Source organism: Barbus barbus (assembly GCF_936440315.1).
Source record: "Barbus barbus genome assembly, chromosome: 24".
Lineage (NCBI taxonomy): Eukaryota > Metazoa > Chordata > Actinopteri > Cypriniformes > Cyprinidae > Barbus > Barbus barbus.
The window spans coordinates 27,170,658-27,190,209 of record NC_136752.1 but is presented as its reverse complement, the minus strand read 5'-3'; the positions used below and the strand labels follow the sequence as shown (position 1 = coordinate 27,190,209).

At 34.6% G+C, this 19,552-nt stretch overlaps 2 protein-coding genes across 3 annotated transcripts; one reads left to right on the top strand and one right to left on the bottom strand.

Annotated features, from left to right (window-relative positions):
- The first annotated feature begins 1,313 nt into the window (after positions 1-1,313).
- LOC306843574 (uncharacterized protein) lies at positions 1,314-5,347 on the top strand. Its single transcript, XM_079375104.1, has 5 exons — positions 1,314-1,408; positions 2,269-2,357; positions 2,526-2,654; positions 3,416-3,529; positions 5,126-5,347. The coding sequence occupies exons 1-5, from the start codon at positions 1,362-1,364 to the stop codon at positions 5,197-5,199; spliced, it is 453 nt and encodes a 150-aa protein (XP_079231230.1). The 5' UTR covers positions 1,314-1,361; the 3' UTR covers positions 5,200-5,347.
- Positions 3,763-19,376, bottom strand: LOC306843573 (uncharacterized protein). Of its 2 annotated transcripts, XM_079375103.1 has the most exons (6): positions 19,098-19,362; positions 17,579-17,695; positions 14,305-14,463; positions 8,740-9,063; positions 6,861-7,009; positions 3,763-5,826 (listed from the first exon to the last, which is right to left on the bottom strand). In XM_079375103.1, the coding sequence occupies exons 3-6, from the start codon at positions 14,387-14,389 to the stop codon at positions 5,782-5,784; spliced, it is 603 nt and encodes a 200-aa protein (XP_079231229.1). In that variant the 5' UTR covers positions 14,390-14,463; positions 17,579-17,695; positions 19,098-19,362; the 3' UTR covers positions 3,763-5,781. The 2 variants fall into 2 exon arrangements, with proteins under 2 accessions (XP_079231229.1, XP_079231228.1); XM_079375102.1 differs by lacking the exon at positions 17,579-17,695 and having other exon boundaries at positions 3,765-5,826; positions 19,098-19,376.
- Positions 19,377-19,552: the final 176 nt, after the last annotated feature.

The window sequence follows — 19,552 nt, the reverse complement described above, 5'->3', positions numbered from 1 at the left end:
ATATTGTGCACCTCAACATTATTGAATCTCAAGACAAGAAAGGAACTGACTAAATTAAAAGTTGCTTAATGTCACCTGCAATTTTCTAATTTTATATCAATATCATCAATAAAATCGTAGTAAGTATTCGTTCTATTGCTGAGGAACACAGAAATGAGGTATGATTTAAGTGTGCTTGTGTTCCACTAATGTAAAAGAAGCAGTGCGTGTAGTAGTTGAAAATCACAGGTATTTACTGTTTATAACTGTTTGTCCTTCCACAGTTTCAGCTCTAAACTGCGCAGAGAAGAACTGGAGCAGCTCAGGAGAGAGGTGGACATTCTCAAAAACAAACTCAGTAGGTCATAAACTAGTTACTTTTCATGTATCTCCACCTGAGTCTATTAGATATACACTATAGTGTTACACGCATAAATCAAACTCTTTCAGTCTTTCGGTGTTGTGTTATTACAGTCAGGGCTCTCTGCCAGAGCAAATGCACTTTGTGTCAAAATAAACGATCTGCTGCTTTCACTGTCACGCAAATAAACATCACGCTCAGATACTGCCTGTTTGTGTTGGCTTCACATTCACAACGCTTTGAATATTGATAGACATTCAGACTCTGGTTACATTTATACCGTGTTCGTGGATGTTAAAAAAGCAAACTGGTTTGTGTTTCTGTAGTGCGGCAGGAGGAAGATACGTTCCAGCTCCAGTCAGAGGCCAGAGAAACAAGGAGACAGTATGAACGCAGCTCGAAAGTAAAGAAATCGCGCAAACGTTTGGGGTCAGGATGAAAGCAGTTAATAATGTTGTTTAACAAGCATGCATTAAATTGATCAAAAGTGACAGTAAAGACATTTATAATGTTACAAAAGATTTCCATTTCAATTAAATGCTGTTCTTTTGAATCCTGATAAATTCAGCTTTGATCACAGGAATAAATTACATTTGAAAATATATTCAAATAGAAACACTTATTTTAAATTGTAAAAAATATTATTGTATTTTTGATGCAAGGGACTTCCTTCAAAAACATTACAAAATCCCTCAAACCTTTGCCTTTTCCCATCCTTTACATTATTAATCTTAAAGGGGTGTTTACCTTTCATGTGCATTTAAAATGACTTCTGTATGTAAATGTCTTCTGTTATGATTGGCTAATGTTTCCAAACACACACAGGTCATGGTGCTGAATACATGCAATAGCTGTTCACATAAGAATATTATATTCTGCAGGAGATGTTTTTGCCGTGTAGTTTCAGTAAATAGCATGTGTGCTATTTTGCTTCAGGTCACGCTCATGTGATATTTTTATTCTGCAGACTTTGGAGAGTTTTACAGATTCGTACCGAACACACAGTTTTGATCTCGCTCGGATGGTGTCACAGTACCAGCACACTCAACAGGAAGTGCGTGACCTCAGGTGAGTGCGGTACAAAACAACAGCTGGAAAAACAGTGTTATTTTTAATATCGCTGATATACTGTACTATTATAGTTTTATTTAAAGGGGTCATTGGATGCCCATGTTACACAAGTTGATTTGATTCTTTAGGGTCTTAAAGAAAAGTCTATAACATACTTTGGTTAAAAATTTCTTAATGGTAGTGTAAAAAACACCTCCTTTACCCTGTCAAAATCAGCTCTGTTTTTAGCAAGCCATTATAGTCCATGTTTCTTTAAATCCTAGTGAGCTGGCTCCGCCCCTCTCTTCCGTGGCATGACGAGCAGACCATAGATATGTGTAGATTACCTATTCGACCGCTCCAGATACTTTGACGCATCAATGAATATTCAAAGATATACAAGAGTATAACTTGCTGTTGTAGATGCACACAGTCAATGCGCTCAAAGATTCGCAGACCGTTCCAAGAATGACGGATGACTTGCGTATCGCGGCCCATAGAAACAGTTGATAATGAGGCATCTAGGTATATATGTCTATGGAGCATACTAAACTTCAGCTGCAAAACTGGCTAACTAGCACATTATTAGGAAAGGAAACCCTTATAATCAATTCTTCTATAGTTAAAGCTGGATCAAGAATGAATCGGGCGAACATAGACGTTGTCTGAGAAGTCATAGAACTTATTTACCCAGCACATTTTTTACTTTGGTCGTGCATGCACACCTGATTATTAATTAAGAAAGAACAAGTGTAAAAAGGAACACCTTTTAAATTATGCAAACTAAACAGCATAATTTATTTTATGTCAATTAATGTTGTTTTTTAATGTTTTTGTTAACGCTAATCGTCTTGACTAAAGGAGGGCGTGTGTTTTAGAGTCACCATCTCAGAGCTGAAGGATGAGGTGCGAGGTCTCGTCCTGAGAGAAACCTTCCCCACACCTGCACCGCTACCACAGAAACCAGGTGAGACGCAGCTGTGAAAGGGTCTGATTATGCTTCTCTTGTTTTCTTCTTCAAAGCCTTTTCAAATGTTAGTCGTTTAGAATCAAACCAGCTGTTTTTGGCTGCTGCGCCTGTAATATTTCTGCACCGTTATCCTCCTTTCATGTTTGTCTCGCTCCTGTGTGGTAGCAGTGGTAACGGTGAAGACGAGGCCCCAGAGACGTGTGTCGTCAGGGTCGGAGGAGGATCTCAGTCCCACCCCCAGTCTGGGTGAGATCAGCTCAGATGAGTTGGATGCAACATGGCTGGAAGAACCAGGTGACACATGCATAACCACGTGTGTGTGTGTATGCATGCATGTGTGTGTGTGTGTGTATATATTGTTAAATAATATTTTAAAATTATATATAATTTTTCCTTTTTATTTACATTTAAAATGCTACAATAGTTTTTAAATTTAATCTAAAAATAAAAGATGAAATGTATGTCCTCATTTAGAGTGCCAAGTAAAGCATTTTTCTTCAGAAGTGAAGGAGAAATGATTTGATGAATGTGGATGGATTTGAGTTTATGAGATTCATATTCGAGGCTCCATCAGTGTGACTGATGGAGAATTTGAGCTAAATGAGCATGACTAATGTCTTCAAAACCACTGACAGCATTCAGCTCAGGAGAAATGGACAGAAACTAGTGCAATCAAATGTTTGTATCATTGATATACTATTGTTGTTTTTTATTAATAATTTGAACTAATTTAATTTTTGTATTTTCTGTTTGCATTTGAATTTTAATTACATTTTTTAGTAATTGTGTTTTGGTCATTTTTCGTAATTTTTTTTTTAATCTATTTTTTTTATAAAAAAATGTAAATAGTTTTAGAAATAAAAAAAAATATATATTTTTTTTAATTTTATTTCAAGGAATATTTTAAAATATTATATTAAATATTTAATATTTACAGTTTGTTAACATTAATAACCCTAATGAAAGGAGGGTACTTTTATTTTAAAATGATTTATTCTCCTCTTTTTTTTTTTTTTTTTTGTAAGTTATTTTACCAATTTTCTTATTGATTTTAGAGCCACAAACCAGGAGGAGGCGCCGGCGTGTCCGTTTAAATTCAGACCTTACAGGAAGTGACCTCAGCGATGCTGGAAGTGGGCTTGATAGTAACCTTGACAATGATGCTGAAGGTATGGACAGAGTTTCAGACAGTCCTCCAGATCTCAGTCTCAGCGACTTTTGACCTTAAAGGCCAATAAATCTATGTGCAGCTATTAGAAGAAAAGGAAACCTCGGTCTTGTGTTGACCCAAGTAAGTAAGTTTAAAGAGTGTAACAGACAATATACTTCTCAGGAAGGCCTGGACTGTGCTATTTGTGCTATAATTGATCAATACGTTCATGTAAAATCAAGACCATGGGCACAGAGTTGTCACAGTATTTTATATGACTCACACATTACACACAGATAGTCTTTATGCAACATGTAATATCCATTTAGTCAAAAACAGTTTGTGTACATGTCTTAAATGTATTTGCAGTCAGTATTTGGAGCATGTTTGTCACAGTAAGACCAGAAGTATGTATTAAGAAAGTAAATAGTCAATTTTGATTTAATGTTGTCTTCAGTTTTTTTGAAAAAAAATAAAAAGTATCTTTTTTTTACCACTTAAAATAAGTCTCAATAATTGTAGCATTTCATAGTATGCGTGTCCAGTGTTGTGAGCCAAATTTCAACAAGTGAGTGTTTAGTGTATTTTAAAGACTTTTATTAATTAAAAAGAACATTGTGTAATAAGAAACACTTTAAATGCACTCTCACAAGTTATTACACAAAGTAAACATCACACATCCATCAGCCAACAAACCAGAAGGATGAAAATACTGTATTATTGACTGTTTTATCAATCAATACAAAATGTCTATAGCTACATTTTATTTATTTTTTTTCGCAGTTTTATAAAACATTTCAGGCACAAGAAAAGCGTTAAAATTATGGCTATTTATTGACTAAAGGTCTGTTTTTTACCATCTTTGTCAAAGTGCACACAAATAGATTTTTTGCTTAAAACAACATTGAAAACAGTTGAATTTTGCAACATTATAAGCCAAGAGCCAGTTGCATTTTCAGCGCGGTTGTTTTGACGTTGTTATGACGTTCCAAATGATGTAAAGAAGTCCACATTTTCACTTGAAGTGAATTGAACGTCTGTATGACTGACACAAATGGTATTTCTCATGGGTGGAAACATCCTTGGGAACTAAACAGAGAAAGAATGAACTTTGGGAAATCATTACTGATGCCGTTTGTATGGTGTTAAAGGAATGTTCCAGATTTAATACAGGTTAAGCTGTATAATTCGGTCTCCAAGCTTGTAAAAACAAGCAAAAATCAGTTTACAGTAATGCACTTACTAGGGAAGACTCTCCTTGTGTGTGTCGTGCAAACGTTACTGGGTTTAGCAGCTTTACAGGAGTTAGAAAACTGAATGTAACTTCACACAGACAAGGCTAGCAGACTATTATATACAAGTGCCATGTAAGTCATGTAGCTGTACTGCTGAAAATGAAATGCATTTTATTGTTTATTCTGGTACCCCACAGACTTACATTAGAAGTGCATTACTGTAAACATGATTGTTGCTGACAGAGAGAGGGAGATTCAAATTATTTTGTGTGATTGAAAACTTCTACTGAAAGTGGAGCATTTCCTTTAAAGAGTAGTTCTCCCAAAAAAATCCAAATTTGCTCATCCTCTGGCCATCTAATTGTTTGTATCTTCATCAGATTTGGAGAAATGTATCATTGCATCACTTCCTCATCAATGGATGCTCTGCAGTGAATGGGTGCCGTCAGAATGAGAGTCCAAACAGCTGATAAAAACATCACAGTAATCCACACCACTCCAGTCCATCAGTTAATGTCTTGAGAGGCCAAAAGCTGCATGTTTGTAAGAAACAGCTGTTCCTATGAAGAAACAAACTCATCTACACCTCGGATGACCTGAGGGTGAGTAGATTTTTCAGCACATTTTCTCTTTAGAGTGAATTATTCTTTTAACAAATAACAGGAAGTTGATCAGAAAACACAAAGCAGCAGGTTAATTCTAGAATTAGACCATGTAACACAAACACACACAGCTGAAGCAGATCCAGAGGCGACACGACTATCAGAGAAACAAATGAACAAAAACAGCCTCTAAATATCCCCGCAGCACACGACTCTTCCCAAACCCCACTTAAAGTGCAAGAAAACAACCCAACGAACAGGAACTGATGGCCACGGTGAATTTAACAACTAAAGTGGAGTATGATGCTACATGTAGTCCTGTAACAGAAACAACAGAGTGTTTGTGCCTCTGTGAAGCACGTTTAATTGTGTGTGTGTTGTGTTGATCAGAGGATGTTGGGCGCTCTGAAGATGTCTGAGGAACATCTGGGTTTTCAGTAGCTGTACATGGAGAGAGGCGCGTCCTCCAGCATATCATCCTGAAACACACACACACGTCCGTGAGCTGTTCGCAGGACACACTGCCATTTGTGAGCAACACTGTATGTGCATCAATGCCTTACTGATAGAGATAACAGGAAACTGAACTTCACTTTATGTGATGATTTTAATTACATACAGGTTTAGTGTAAATCATTTTTTTTAATGTTTAAAGTTAAATTTATCACATTAACCTTTAGTAAATTACACAGAATAAAATAAAATAAACTACCCATATTTTGCTTTTTGTTAAATATTAAAATACCAACGTGTCAAAAAAACCCATCACATTTCCCCTCAAATATAAATAAATATATATATACATATAAATATACTCTATATAGTAGATCATATTTAAGGGAGTGATATCTTTTTTTGTTTTTTTTATCTAAATTAAACATACATTAATGAGTTACACAGAATGTAAAAAATCACCTGCATTTTTCTTTTGAAATTAAAATATGCATTTACAATATGGATGCATGTAGTTATTTATTTTTAAAATACTTTTTTTTTTTTCATCCTGCGATTTTGGAGTGGCATTAAATGTTAAAAAAATGACATTTGCAGAAATCAGTAGTTCAACAATAACTCTTCAAATTAAACGATTTTAAGAATAGCATAGCATTTGCATTAATTTGTGCATTATATGGAAAAATTACCCACTTTTTTTCTTTAAATTACAATAGTACGCATGTACTGTTTTTTTTTCCTGGAAACAGCAGATTTTTTTCCTTTGTTTTGATGATTTATTTTTTAAACTGATAGCGTAGTAGTCCCTCTAATGATTATGGCAATTATGGCCCTGGTAGTTTGAGCCTAAAATGGGAAAATGTATCTTTTGGCAAAATAACCTTTTTAAATGAGGAAATGTAAAAATAGCAGATCATTTGCTTAAATGGGATCTAAATGGTTTCCTGAGAATGATACTTTTCCTGTTGAATGTTTTTGACATGACTATTGCTTAGCAATGTGTTTAGGTAGTATGTGTGCTTTTTTTTTTTTATGAATTGTGGAAAGTGTAATCTCTCACCATGGGGAGATCCTGAAGTCTGTGAAACTCTGGGCCGTTATTTGTGTTTCTGTATTTGAGGAATAAGAGGACCGACACGATGGCAGCGATGACGACGAACGCTGACACCAGTCCAGCCAGCAGCGGGTCAGTGGATGCTTTGCTATTGTCTAGAAGAACCAAGAGAGAGGGAATAACACTAGCGCACTTTCTGGAAAATATGTAAATAGTGTGTGTTTGTGTGCTTCAGCGTTTCTGCAGTGACGCAAAAGCCTGGCGAATCCACAAAGATGCGTCTGTTCTCCGGTTGTGTCAGCGTGAAGACGTTCCTCTGCACATATAATGACGCTCTTTTTTCCACACGCACCGTTATCAGCCTCTCTGCTGTTTGACCTCTATTCATATCCACTTTATGAGTATTTGTTCTGCTTGCCATAATGGTAAACAAAAATGCAGATGTGCACTGATAAATATTTGTGTGTGCAGCTGCATTCGCTCACAAAAGCGTCAACCAAATGAATAATCATGTGATGTTTGATATCGCAGCAATAAATCATGTCCGCACTGAAACACAACAGGCTTTCTGCCAAAACCAGCAGCAGAGGTTTCCAGCAGAAAGTCATGCTTTTGTCCTCACGAACAGTCAACGTCAGTCAGGCCATAGTTACACAACCTAATGTTATGCTCACCAAAGCTGCATTTATTTGATCAAAAATAGAGGAAAATACTGGACAATAAAATAAATAATCTGTTTTATAATTTTAAGGTTCAAAATGTAGGCAACTTAATTACGCTGCCTTCTAAAATATCATTTTCACATTACTGCAATCATTCATAGAAAAGTCAATCCCAGAATGCAATGCAATAAGATGAGTGAAAATTAAAACAAAATGCATTATATTTAACTGTATTTACTATATTAATTGTAATATATATTTAACATCAAGAATTCAGAAAACTACTGATATATAGCTAATAACTAAAACATTTATGTACTATAAGTATACTTAAATTTATAAAATATTAAATGTAATCTATATTTAATATTGAGAATGAAGAAAAATACTAATAAATAGTTTATAATAATTAAAGACATTCTAAAATGTAATAAATATATTAAGTGTAATATTCAAAATTTATACTGAAAAGCACTGACAAATATAGTTTATAATTAAATACATTATTTGTAAGTGTCTTTAAATATAGTAAGTGTATTATTTAATATTAAGAATTCAGGATTCATACAGAAATGGATAAGTACAGTGTACTTAAATATAGGCTATTTAATATAGTATATATTACATATTTAATGTAATGTGTGTGTGTGTGTGTATATATATATATATATATATATATATATATATATATATATATATATATATATATATATTAGTGCTGTCAAACGATTAATCGCATCCAAAAGTTTTTGTTTACATACTATATGTATGTGTACTGTGATTATTTATTATGCATATATAAATGCACACACACACTGTATATATTTTGAAAATATTTACATGTGTGTATATACATTTATATTATTATTTTATATTATATATAAATATATTTAATATATAACCATAGCATATTTTTCTTAAATATATACATGCATGTGTTTGTATTTTTATATATATATATATATAAAATAAATATACACCGTACACACTCCCATTTGGATGGATTAATCATTTGACAGCACTAATATATATATATATATATATATATATATATATATATATATATATATTGAGAGTTTGAATATATTAAGTGTAAAAACAACATTTGCTAAAAAAGCTAGGATATTATGTTATTTTAAAGATGTATTTCTGACTGGAAAACAGGATGAAATACTGATCAAGAAGACTGAAACAAAGGCGTTTTCGCCTCTGTTTTCTCGTACCGTCATCACCGACGTTCAGAGCCGAGGGGGTGTCGGCGTGGGCTTTGGCCTGGACAGGACTGCTGCTCGCTGTCATCTGCGTGGTGGATCTCTGTCTGCTGCGAGCGCTCGTTGATTCTGGAGCTCCGCTGGTTCCTGCGGCGGTGGATGTCGGGTGGAGCGTGCTGAGGTGGATGCTGATTGTGGGCTCGTGGCTCGTTGATGGTGGGAGTGTGGTAGGTTTTACCGTGGTAACTGCTGTCTCATTATTCACAGATGACACATCAGAGACGTTTCGACTGTCTGTGACGTTCTCAGCCGGGGCGGATAAGTTCACCAACATTACTAAAGATGAAACAAACACAAGGGAGGCTGTTAAATCAGCAAACAAAGTATTGTGCTCGCTCAGATTTGAGTGCAACTTACAAAAAAGGTGCACAATTATAATAATTGTGCTTGCCTTATTTTGGGATTTATAAGATTTTTTAATGTTCTGTAATATTTTAATGCTCACCAAAGCTGCATTTATTTGATCAAAAATACAGTAAAATGAGTAATATTGTGAAATATTATTGCACTTTAAAGTTTTGAATACATTTTAAAATTACATTTATTTCTGTGAGTCAAAGCTGAATTTTCAGCATCATTAATCCAGTCTTCAGTGTCACATGATCCTTCAGAAATCAGTCTAATATGCCGATACGTTTATGTAAACCATGAAAACAAGACACTTTAATGTCTTTAATGTCTAGAAAGCTCAAAGAGCAGCATTTATTTAAAACAGAAATCTCTTGTAACATGCTTTACTCTCACTTTTGATCAATTTAATGCATTTAATATGCATATGTATTTGATATATACATAGCATTATATGTACAGGTCCTTCTCAAAAAATTAGCATATTGTGATAAAGTTCATTATTTTCTGTAATGTACTGATAAACATTAGACTTTCATATATTTTAGATTCATTACAACACAACTGAAGTAGTTCAAGCCTTTTATTGTTTTAATATTGATGATTTTGGCATACAGCTCATGAAAACCCAAAATTCCTATCTCAAAACATTAGCATATTTCATCCGACCAATAAAAGAAAAGTGTTTTTAATACAAAAAAAGTCAACCTTCAAATAATTATGTTCAGTTATGCACTCAATACTTGGTCGGGAATCCTTTTGCAGAAATGACTGCTTCAATGCGGCGTGGCATGGAGGCAATCAGCCTGTGGCACTGCTGAGGTGTTATGGAGGCCCAGGATGCTTCGATAGCGGCCTTAAGCTCATCCAGAGTGTTGGGTCTTGCGTCTCTCAACTTTCTCTTCACAATATCCCACAGATTCTCTATGGGGTTCAGGTCAGGAGAGTTGGCAGGCCAATTGAGCACAGTAATACCATGGTCAGTAAACCATTTACCAGTGGTTTTGGCACTGTGAGCAGGTGCCAGGTCGTGCTGAAAAATGAAATCTTCATCTCCATAAAGCTTTTCAGCAGATGGAAGCATGAAGTGCTCCAAAATCTCCTGATAGCTAGCTGCATTGACCCTGCCCTTGATAAAACACAGTGGACCAACACCAGCATCACTGACTGTGGGTACTTGACACTGGACTTCAGGCATTTTGGCATTTCCCTCTCCCCAGTCTTCCTCCTGACTCTGGCACCTTGATTTCCGAATGACATGCAAAATTTGCTTTCATCCGAAAAAAGTACTTTGGACCACTGAGCAACAGTCCAGTGCTGCTTCTCTGTAGCCCAGGTCAGGCGCTTCTGCCGTTGTTTCTGGTTCAAAAGTGGCTTGACCTGGGGAATGCGGCACCTGTAGCCCATTTCCTGCACACGCCTGTACACGGTGGCTCTGGATGTTTCTACTCCAGACTCAGTCCACTGCTTCCGCAGGTCCCCCAAGGTCTGGAATCGGTCCTTCTCCACAATCTTCCTCAGGGTCCGGTCACCTCTTCTCGTTGTGCTGCGTTTTCTGCCACACTTTTTCCTTCCCACAGACTTCCCACTGAGGTGCCTTGATACAGCACTCTGGGAACAGCCTATTCGTTCAGAAATGTCTTTCTGTGTCTTACCCTCTTGCTTGAGGGTGTTAATGATGGCCTTCTGGACAGCAGTCAGGTCGGCAGTCTTACCCATGATTGCGGTTTTGAGTAATGAACCAGGCTGGGAGTTTTTAAAAGCCTCAGGAATCTTTTGCAGGTGTTTAGAGTTAATTAGTTGATTCAGATGATTAGGTTAATAGCTCGTTTAGAGAACCTTTTCATGATATGCTAATTTTTTGAGATAGGAATTTTGGGTTTTCATGAGCTGTATGCCAAAATCATCAATATTAAAACAATAAAAGGCTTGAACTACTTCAGTTGTGTTGTAATGAATCTAAAATATATGAAAGTCTAATGTTTATCAGTACATTACAGAAAATAATGAACTTTATCACAATATGCTAATTTTTTGAGAAGGACCTGTATATAAATACAGTTGGACAAATTATGATATAACATTAATACATTTAACATTTTTAAAAAAAGAACTAATGGGTTGTTAAAAAGTGCTGTTGTTTTTTCTTTTGGTCATGTCTTATCTTGCCTATTGCACAAAGTAAGCCAGAACCTCCACTGGTGCCCACTTTAAAAAAGAACACAAAGGGTGCAGAACATCCCTGGTGGGCAACACTGTACTTATTACCATGTTTCCATGGTGACCTCTGCATAATTCCATAAACACGGCAGCATATGACAGATCTGCTGACAGAAATGTTGTGAATCACTGAAAAACATTGAGCTGCACAACACTACGGATAAATGACAGATGAAACACAGCTTTGGGCTTTTTCAGTTAAATTCATGAGCACATGACTCAACGGGCGGCTACATGTTCAACGCTGTTTCTTCAGTTGGTGAGGCCTTTGTTAAAGACTAAAGGCATTACCAACTAATTTTAACTCCGGAAATGTGATATTCAGTAAGAGTAAGACTTGATTTAAGCCATCAGTAAGTGGCTGGACTGTGAAAAGTGGCTGATGGGGGAAGGGGATGAAAAATAACACAGGGCTTGAGTAAGTCATTTCGACGATTAACAAGATATCCTTTTTCTGTGGAACGACAGGAACATGTAAATAGAGATTTTGCATGTGTTTGTGCATGTTCGTAAACCAGGTGTGAGGAACCACTCAGATTGGTTGTATTACAGAGAGTAAAAGGAAACAATGATCTGAATGTGAAAACACCCTGAACATTTGCCATGTATGTGTGACTTCTTTAGAGAGAAAGAGAAAAGAGAGGCACTATACTATATTTCGGCTGTATGTAAGGTAATCATTTTTTTTTTGTAAGAAATTAATACTTTTATTCAGCAAGGATGCATTACATTGGTCAAAAGTGACTGTAAATACATTATAATGTTAAACAAAATTTATTTGACAAATAAATACTGTTCTTTTCGACTCAAGGAAACCTGAAAAATAAAATGTATCCCGGTTTCTATTCGATATGAAGCAGCACAACTGTTTTCAACACTGATAATAATCAGAAATGTTTCTTGAGCAGCAAATCAGCATATTAGACTGATTTCTGAAGGATCATGTGACGCTGAAGACTGGAGAAATACAGCTTTGATCACAGGAATAAATGACCTATCAAGATATATTCAACGAGAAAACAATTATTTTAAATTGTGATAATATTTCACAACATCACTGTTTTTACTGTATATTTAATCAAATAAATGCTACCTTGGTGGGCAGAAGAGACATTTTACTTTAAAAAAATATAAAATAATCGCATTTATTTCCAAGATGTATATACTCATTAAATTAAATATGCAATTAAATGACATCATGTGACAACAATGTAGCATACTATATGTAAAAGTGCATATTGTTCCAAACAGTTTAACATTTAATGTATACAGTACAATACAAGTTAGTATTTCCTCTGAAGGCAGCCAGACAGAGTATTTGAGGATGATTTTAATGGTGTTGGTGAGATCTTTGATGGTTTGTGAAGTGAATCCCAGTCGTTCAGTTTGACAGCGTGTGTCTGTGCATGTGAGACGTGTGTGAACAGCACTGAGCTGTGTGTGTGTGTGTCTCTCTTTATGTCGTTTTACATTGCTGTTGCAGTTCAGAGCCACTGATTGTTGTATAAATGATCTGTTCTGTCAGGTCGGGGTGCTAGTTAAGCGTTTTCTGGAAGAATTCACCCAGTGATGAAACGTCTTTCGTTTGCTCACTCAAACTAAACCTGTTGAAATCTGTCTTTTCCTCAGTTTTTGATTATGAAGCAGAGGGAATGGGATTTGATGTGTTTTCAGCCAGTGATGACTTAGATATTGGTGTGTTCTGACATGTGCTTTTGTGTTTCACAGAAGAAGGAAATTTATGCGGGTATGGAACGTCACAATGTGAGTAAATGTTTTTAATATTCAATATTTCTCTATGGTAGTCTCAACAACGTTAGTTTGAAATTAGCAGAAAATATGTGCAGATGGAGTGTTATTCTATATTTTTATTATTTATATAGTATTTATTCATATTTTATTTAAAATATAATCCAATTAAAATTTTTGATAAATGGTATATTAATCATAAATTAAAACTGATTTTTTTTTTTTTTATATATATTTTCTTTTCATTTTAGTTTTAGTTTAGTCATTGTGTTTTGTGCATTTGGCTTTGTTCCCTTATGTATTTCTATTTTCCTTTATTTATATATTTATTTATTTTTAAATGATTTTAGTACTTGAATATACTTATTGCAACATTTCAAATTTAGTATTTTTTAGTTTTTAATCTTTATATATATATATATATATATATATATATATATATTAGTGCCATCAAATGATTAATTGCGATTAATCACATCCAAAATAAACGTTTTTATTTACATGTGTGTGTACTGTGTATATTTATTATGTATATATAAAGACACATACAGCATATATTTTGAAAATATTTACATGTATTTGTGTATATATTTATATTCATATAAATTATATCATATATAAATATATTTAATATATAAACGTAACATTTTTCTTAAATGTATACATGCTTGTGTGTGTATTTATATATACATAATAAATATACACAGTACACAAATATATTACGTCAACAAAAACTTTGCGATTAATCGCTTGACAGCACTAATACATATATATATATATATATATATATATAATTTAAAAAAAAGCTTATTTAAAATAGAGCATGCATCTTAGTTTTTGCTAAATCTGAGGTGCATGAGCTCAGAGGAATGAGGCCTACAATCAATCAGTTAAAAAAAATAAAAACAAGACCTGTGCTTGATAGAAAACAAGCTGACAAAAATATTGAATCCAAGATTTGGTAATAATATAGCATAACGAGAGTTTTAAAAGGCCAGTCATTCTTGACTGGGAACACCAAATTAGGCAAAGAATTTTCAGCACAGCACAAGATGTTAAAGAAATGTCTAGAAATAATTAGTTCAGAGACTAAATATGTTTTGAACCCAGCGCTTCCTCATAAACGCTCATTGTAGGAATTAGTGTAAAGCATCAGACACTATCAGTCTCAGATTATAAACTATGTAGTAAATGTTGTACCTGTAGCTGTGTCTGTGTGCGGCGTGGGCTCAGTGCTGTTGGTGATGTTAGCGGAGGACTGCGTCTGATCCCTGCCGGAGGTCATGTTGACATTAGTCACACCGTTTCTTCTCTTCACAGAAGACAAATCAACCGCAGATGACACGCAGGGATAATCACCTAAAGATGCGAGGAAAACCAGCACAGAGATGATATATGAATCAGATCTGGGAAAAATTTTGGCCTGTAACTTAAATTATTCAAAGTAATCTGCATATTTAAATGAAAATGGGTATTATCATGAATTAAAAATGAGAGAATGTCTCTGCCAAATCTGGATCCAAGTTTAAACGGAGCTCTTTTCTACAAGATAAGTGTTAATAATTAATTCAATCATTTAATTAAGCAACACTGGCATGTGTTTGGGGAGGAACTTTCTGTTTGTCTGACAAATAATAGATGAGTGTTGAAGAAACGATTCTTCATTATTTGTGCAGATTCCTTTGGTGACACTAGTGGCACAGAAATGACACACTTCAGGATTTGAGCAACCCTCTAACTCAACTATTTAATCACAGCATCGTTTGTGCTACAGATATGAATGAAACTTCAAATTACATGATTTGAGAAGAGAAAAAATCCCACTGACTTGCAGTGAAGAAGAGGCCTGAGCAATACACTATCGTTTGGGGTCGGTAAGATTTTTTAAAATGTTTTTGAAAGAAGTCTCTTGTGCTCATAAGGACTGCATTTATTTGTTAAAAATGTGATAAAAAACAGTAATATTATTGCAATTTAAAATAATTGTTTTCCATTTGAATATATTGTAAAATGTAATTTATTTCTGTGATGCAAAGCTGAATTTTCAGCATCATTCCTCCAGTCTTCAAAGTCACATGATCCTTCAGAAATCATTCTAATATGCTGCTTTGATGCTCAAGAAACATTTCTGATTATTATTAATGTTGAAAACAGTTTACAATTATAGACATTGTCGTTATTTGGTTTCTTTTCTACATGCCCACATTACAGTATAATAAGGAAGAGAATATTTAAAAGTTTTGACAGGTTTGGCTTTGTCCTAATTATTTGCTCAATGTCTATATTAGTCTCTCTTCTGTCAACAGATGTCTTTCTTATTAGTTATCGTTCTATTATCTTCTTATCACCTTCTGGACTGATAGAGTTCTGGTCTGCAAGTCACCTTTCCTGAAAGTCTCTCTCTGTCTCTGTTATACAGATGTGTTTTGAGTCAAGCCATTATATTGATATTGTCCATAATTAGCAGCTTTGTTTAATCATATTGATCAGGCCGCTGATCTTGGAATAAAATAATATAATACCTTACTTTTAATTTTTTTTCCTGTGTAAGGTTTCAAAGGTTATCAGCCTTTTCTAATATTTGTTGTAAATAATGTTTTGATGCCATATTTCCAGTGTTAAAAAAATATTAAAATGTTGTAATTATTAAAAATGTTTTTGTTATTTTTGTTATAAAGCTAAAAATATATATAAATATTAGACAGGAAAACGTAGAAGTTGAATTTGAAGTGCTTAGTTTACAAAAAAAAAATTAAAAATTAAATAGAAAAATTAAATAAAAATTACAAAAGCACATTAAAATTACCTAAAAAAAACGAACTAAAATTAAAATATAAAAAGGTAATTTAAAATATGAAAAGACAAAATATAATACTAATACTATTATAATATATATAATAGTAAATAAATAATAATAATAATAATAAAAAAACACTGCTACTTTCATTGTAAATTCACTGTGATTTCACTGTGTATTTACACCAGGTTTTGTAAATTATGTGAGTGAATGATGTTTGCCTATATGAAGAACTCACTGGCGATGCTAGCATGTTATGAATAGTAACCAGAGCATCGTTATGGACAGATTCAATATCGTTCATCATTTGATGTTGATGTTGGCATTTATCTGTACATCATGATCTAACTCAAGAGACTTCCTTAAACATCGAGCTATTATAGGATGCCTAATCTCCCTCTCTCGCTCTTGTGTTTGTGGGTCGAAACCCAGAATGCTTAGGGAGGTTTGTTAAGGGTTTTGTGCACCACACCCTGCCACTTCACAAGAGTTCTTTTGGCTGAGCTCCTCAATATCGGCCCTGTTCTAAGCTACTGCCGCCGCATGTCACAAACCCCACCAAACCCGCACACAAGGGGAAAATACCACCAGTTTGGAGGATATTTTGGGAGGCTGATTCATTGCCTGATTCAGCAGTTTTCTGTTATTGGGAAAAAACATCAATTCACAGCATGAAAATGGCCTGAGCGTTAATGAATAGAACAAATTTAATGATGCTTCATAAAGACATGTCTTTGTCTATGGGCTTTTCATACTCACTAATACTCAGATTTTCACCTAAACTTTGTGCCGTTCTTCCACCACAAGAACTTTACTTTTCACTTTAAATTGATGGAGTGGAGTGGATTATTGTGATGTTTTTATCAGTTGTTTGGACTCTCATTCTGACGGCACCCATTCACTGCAAAGGATCCAATGGTGAGCAACTGATTTAATGCTACAATTTTCCAAATCTGTTCAGATGAAGAAACAAACTCATCTACATCTTGGATGGCCTGAGAGTGAGTATAGTTTCAGCACATTTTCCTTTGTGGGTGAACTGTTCCTTTAAATTCTACATAATGTCCATTAATGCTGAAGAACTGTAAATGGAAGTTTATGTTTTATACGAATGTTTTTTCTTAGTGCTTGTATTAATTTTTCTGTGCAAAACTGTGGTATTTGAGCTGTAATATCATCTAAATCATTTTCAGCTTCCAGTTATTCTTCATTGATGTAGTTCCTGTTTGGATTCTTGAGTCATGCATCATTTACCATGATTACATGCTTGTAACTTTGGACCTACTAGATGTAATGTAATGTTTTAGTCTTGTAATGTTTACTGTGTTTCCTTGTGTACTTTCATTGTTTCTGTACCCACAATTATTTAGGTGCAAAAGTCAAAATGATTTCCTGTAGTAATAGACATTACGTCAGAAATGCTGCACAAATTTAACCTGGAAGATTCCTTTAAAAATGCAACAATCTGATGCATCTAAATAACTTCCCAAAATAGCAACTTAAACTCCTTTGAAAGAAAATTGGTGTACGCTGAAAAAAAAAAACTATGGTGAAACCAGTTTCACTTAGACATTGCTAGTAAACTTCTCAAATAAATGGCAAGTAGTGATAATGATACTTGACTTTGTGGCAAGCACCACTAATAATTGTCACCCAGTATGCCATCATGTTTCTCACCTGCTCTCCTCTTTCATGTTTCTCACATCTACTCGCAGGTTTTCTCACATCTCATCTTTATGCAAAGCTTTTGTTTGATATGAAACTGTGTCTGTGGAGCTCATAAATGCAGATACACTATGAAAAAAAAAGAATTTTTTGAAGGTTATTTACATTTATGCATTTAGCAGACGTTATTGGAGTACATTTTACAAGATACTGCCATTTTAATTGTTCTACTTCAAAATGTAATGTTTAATCAAATGTGTTATCTCCATTTTTTCCAATTTTCTGTGAAATTTACCAGCGATTTATGAGTGAAAATCAATTTGAAGTAAATCCTACACCAGTTTTTGTTTTCAGCATGGAGCTTATTTCAAATGTATCATTTTATATATCTGCAATCATTCGTATATTAAATTATTTTTATTAAATCATTTCATGCATTAAATTAAAGGGTTAACTGGAAATATATTAGAAGAGCAGCAAGACACATTTTCTTTTTAGAAAAAAAAAATGCACTTAGGGAATTAACTAACAGGGTTTTTCAAAGTGCTTTTGTACAAGATGTAAAAATAGAAGAGTTTAAAAAGTTCCCAGATGAAAGTGAGAGGAACCTAAAGATGACAAGCAACAGAAACGCTCTAAAAATACCTCATGATTGTTCAACAGTGTGTCCTGAACAATCTGGCTCTCGCTCAGTCAAATTCAGAGAACTGTACAGGCTCTAAACTTCACAGAAGCAGGCCTTGTAGAATAAAATCTAATTTAAATGTGGTAATACACCGCTGCATGACTCCTAATTACAAACACTGGCTAAGAAATGAAAGCATTGAGAGAGAGTAAGTGTGGTTTGAAAGCATTCCCGTTATGCACTCTGTGCCAGTGCTGGGATAGAGAGATGAATTTATTGCCTCATATGTGTGTATATATAGGCTACATGTTTCAGAATGGAATATTCTTTTTTTTTTTTTATCATAATTAAATATTAGTGAGCTGGTCACAATGCAATCTTTTACAGTTTTGAACACAACTGAATATAAGTGGGCTGCAAAATCTTAACTTAATGCCATAAACGTCTATTTGATAACTTCAAATTAAAAACAATCTTATGTTTGTGTTCATACGATTAGTCTTCTCCAGTATCCACTTTTAGGCTGTGGTTGGAGTTCAGCATGAGATTAGAGTCTCTTCGCCGCAAGAGCAAGGCTGTGTCTCGAAACATAGTGAGCTCCCTACCTAGAAAGCATCTTCGAGTATCCTCTGTACATTAAGCAGTTTTTGGGCATCCATAAAGTGATCTGCACTCCCAAACATAGTTTCTGGGCATCACAGATAGCCTATATGGTGCTTAGGTTTTGCTATGTTTTTTAGTTAGTTAGTTAGTTTGCTAGGTTTTGAGACACTGACTGCGCAGGAAACGCGTGGCAGCAGAAACAAACTGAGAACAAATAAATACTGTCTTAAATTTCAAAATGGCTATTACTGTAATCCTGTTTCACTTAAGGATAGACAGACAGATAGATAGATTGATTTTTACCTGTAATGAAAGAACAGTAGAAGAGCACCATCGCACAAAACGCAACATTTCCACATCTGCCCATATCCTTCAACCTAAAATAAAGCTAAAATAGTCCTTCCTTCCGTTCTTTCTTTCTTCAGACGTAAAAGCCGACACAAAAGTCCAGTGTGTGTAACAAACGCCTCTGGATCGACGGACAGAGATGACTTTAGATGCAAGCGTGTTTTTCACGGCGTGACAGAATCCAGTCAGAAGAGTTCAGTTCAGACCCCTGCGCGCTCCCGGCGCGCTCCCGGTGGGCGGGGCAACAGCTGAGCGTCTCGAGACGCGTTTTTATACAAAACTCATTGAGATGCGATACATGTGCTTTGGATGAGTGTGTGTAAAAATACAAAGTATGCACATTTTTCCAAATTTACTTGTATATATATATAATCTCTTACGTTTTTAATTTTATATATATTTCTATTTTT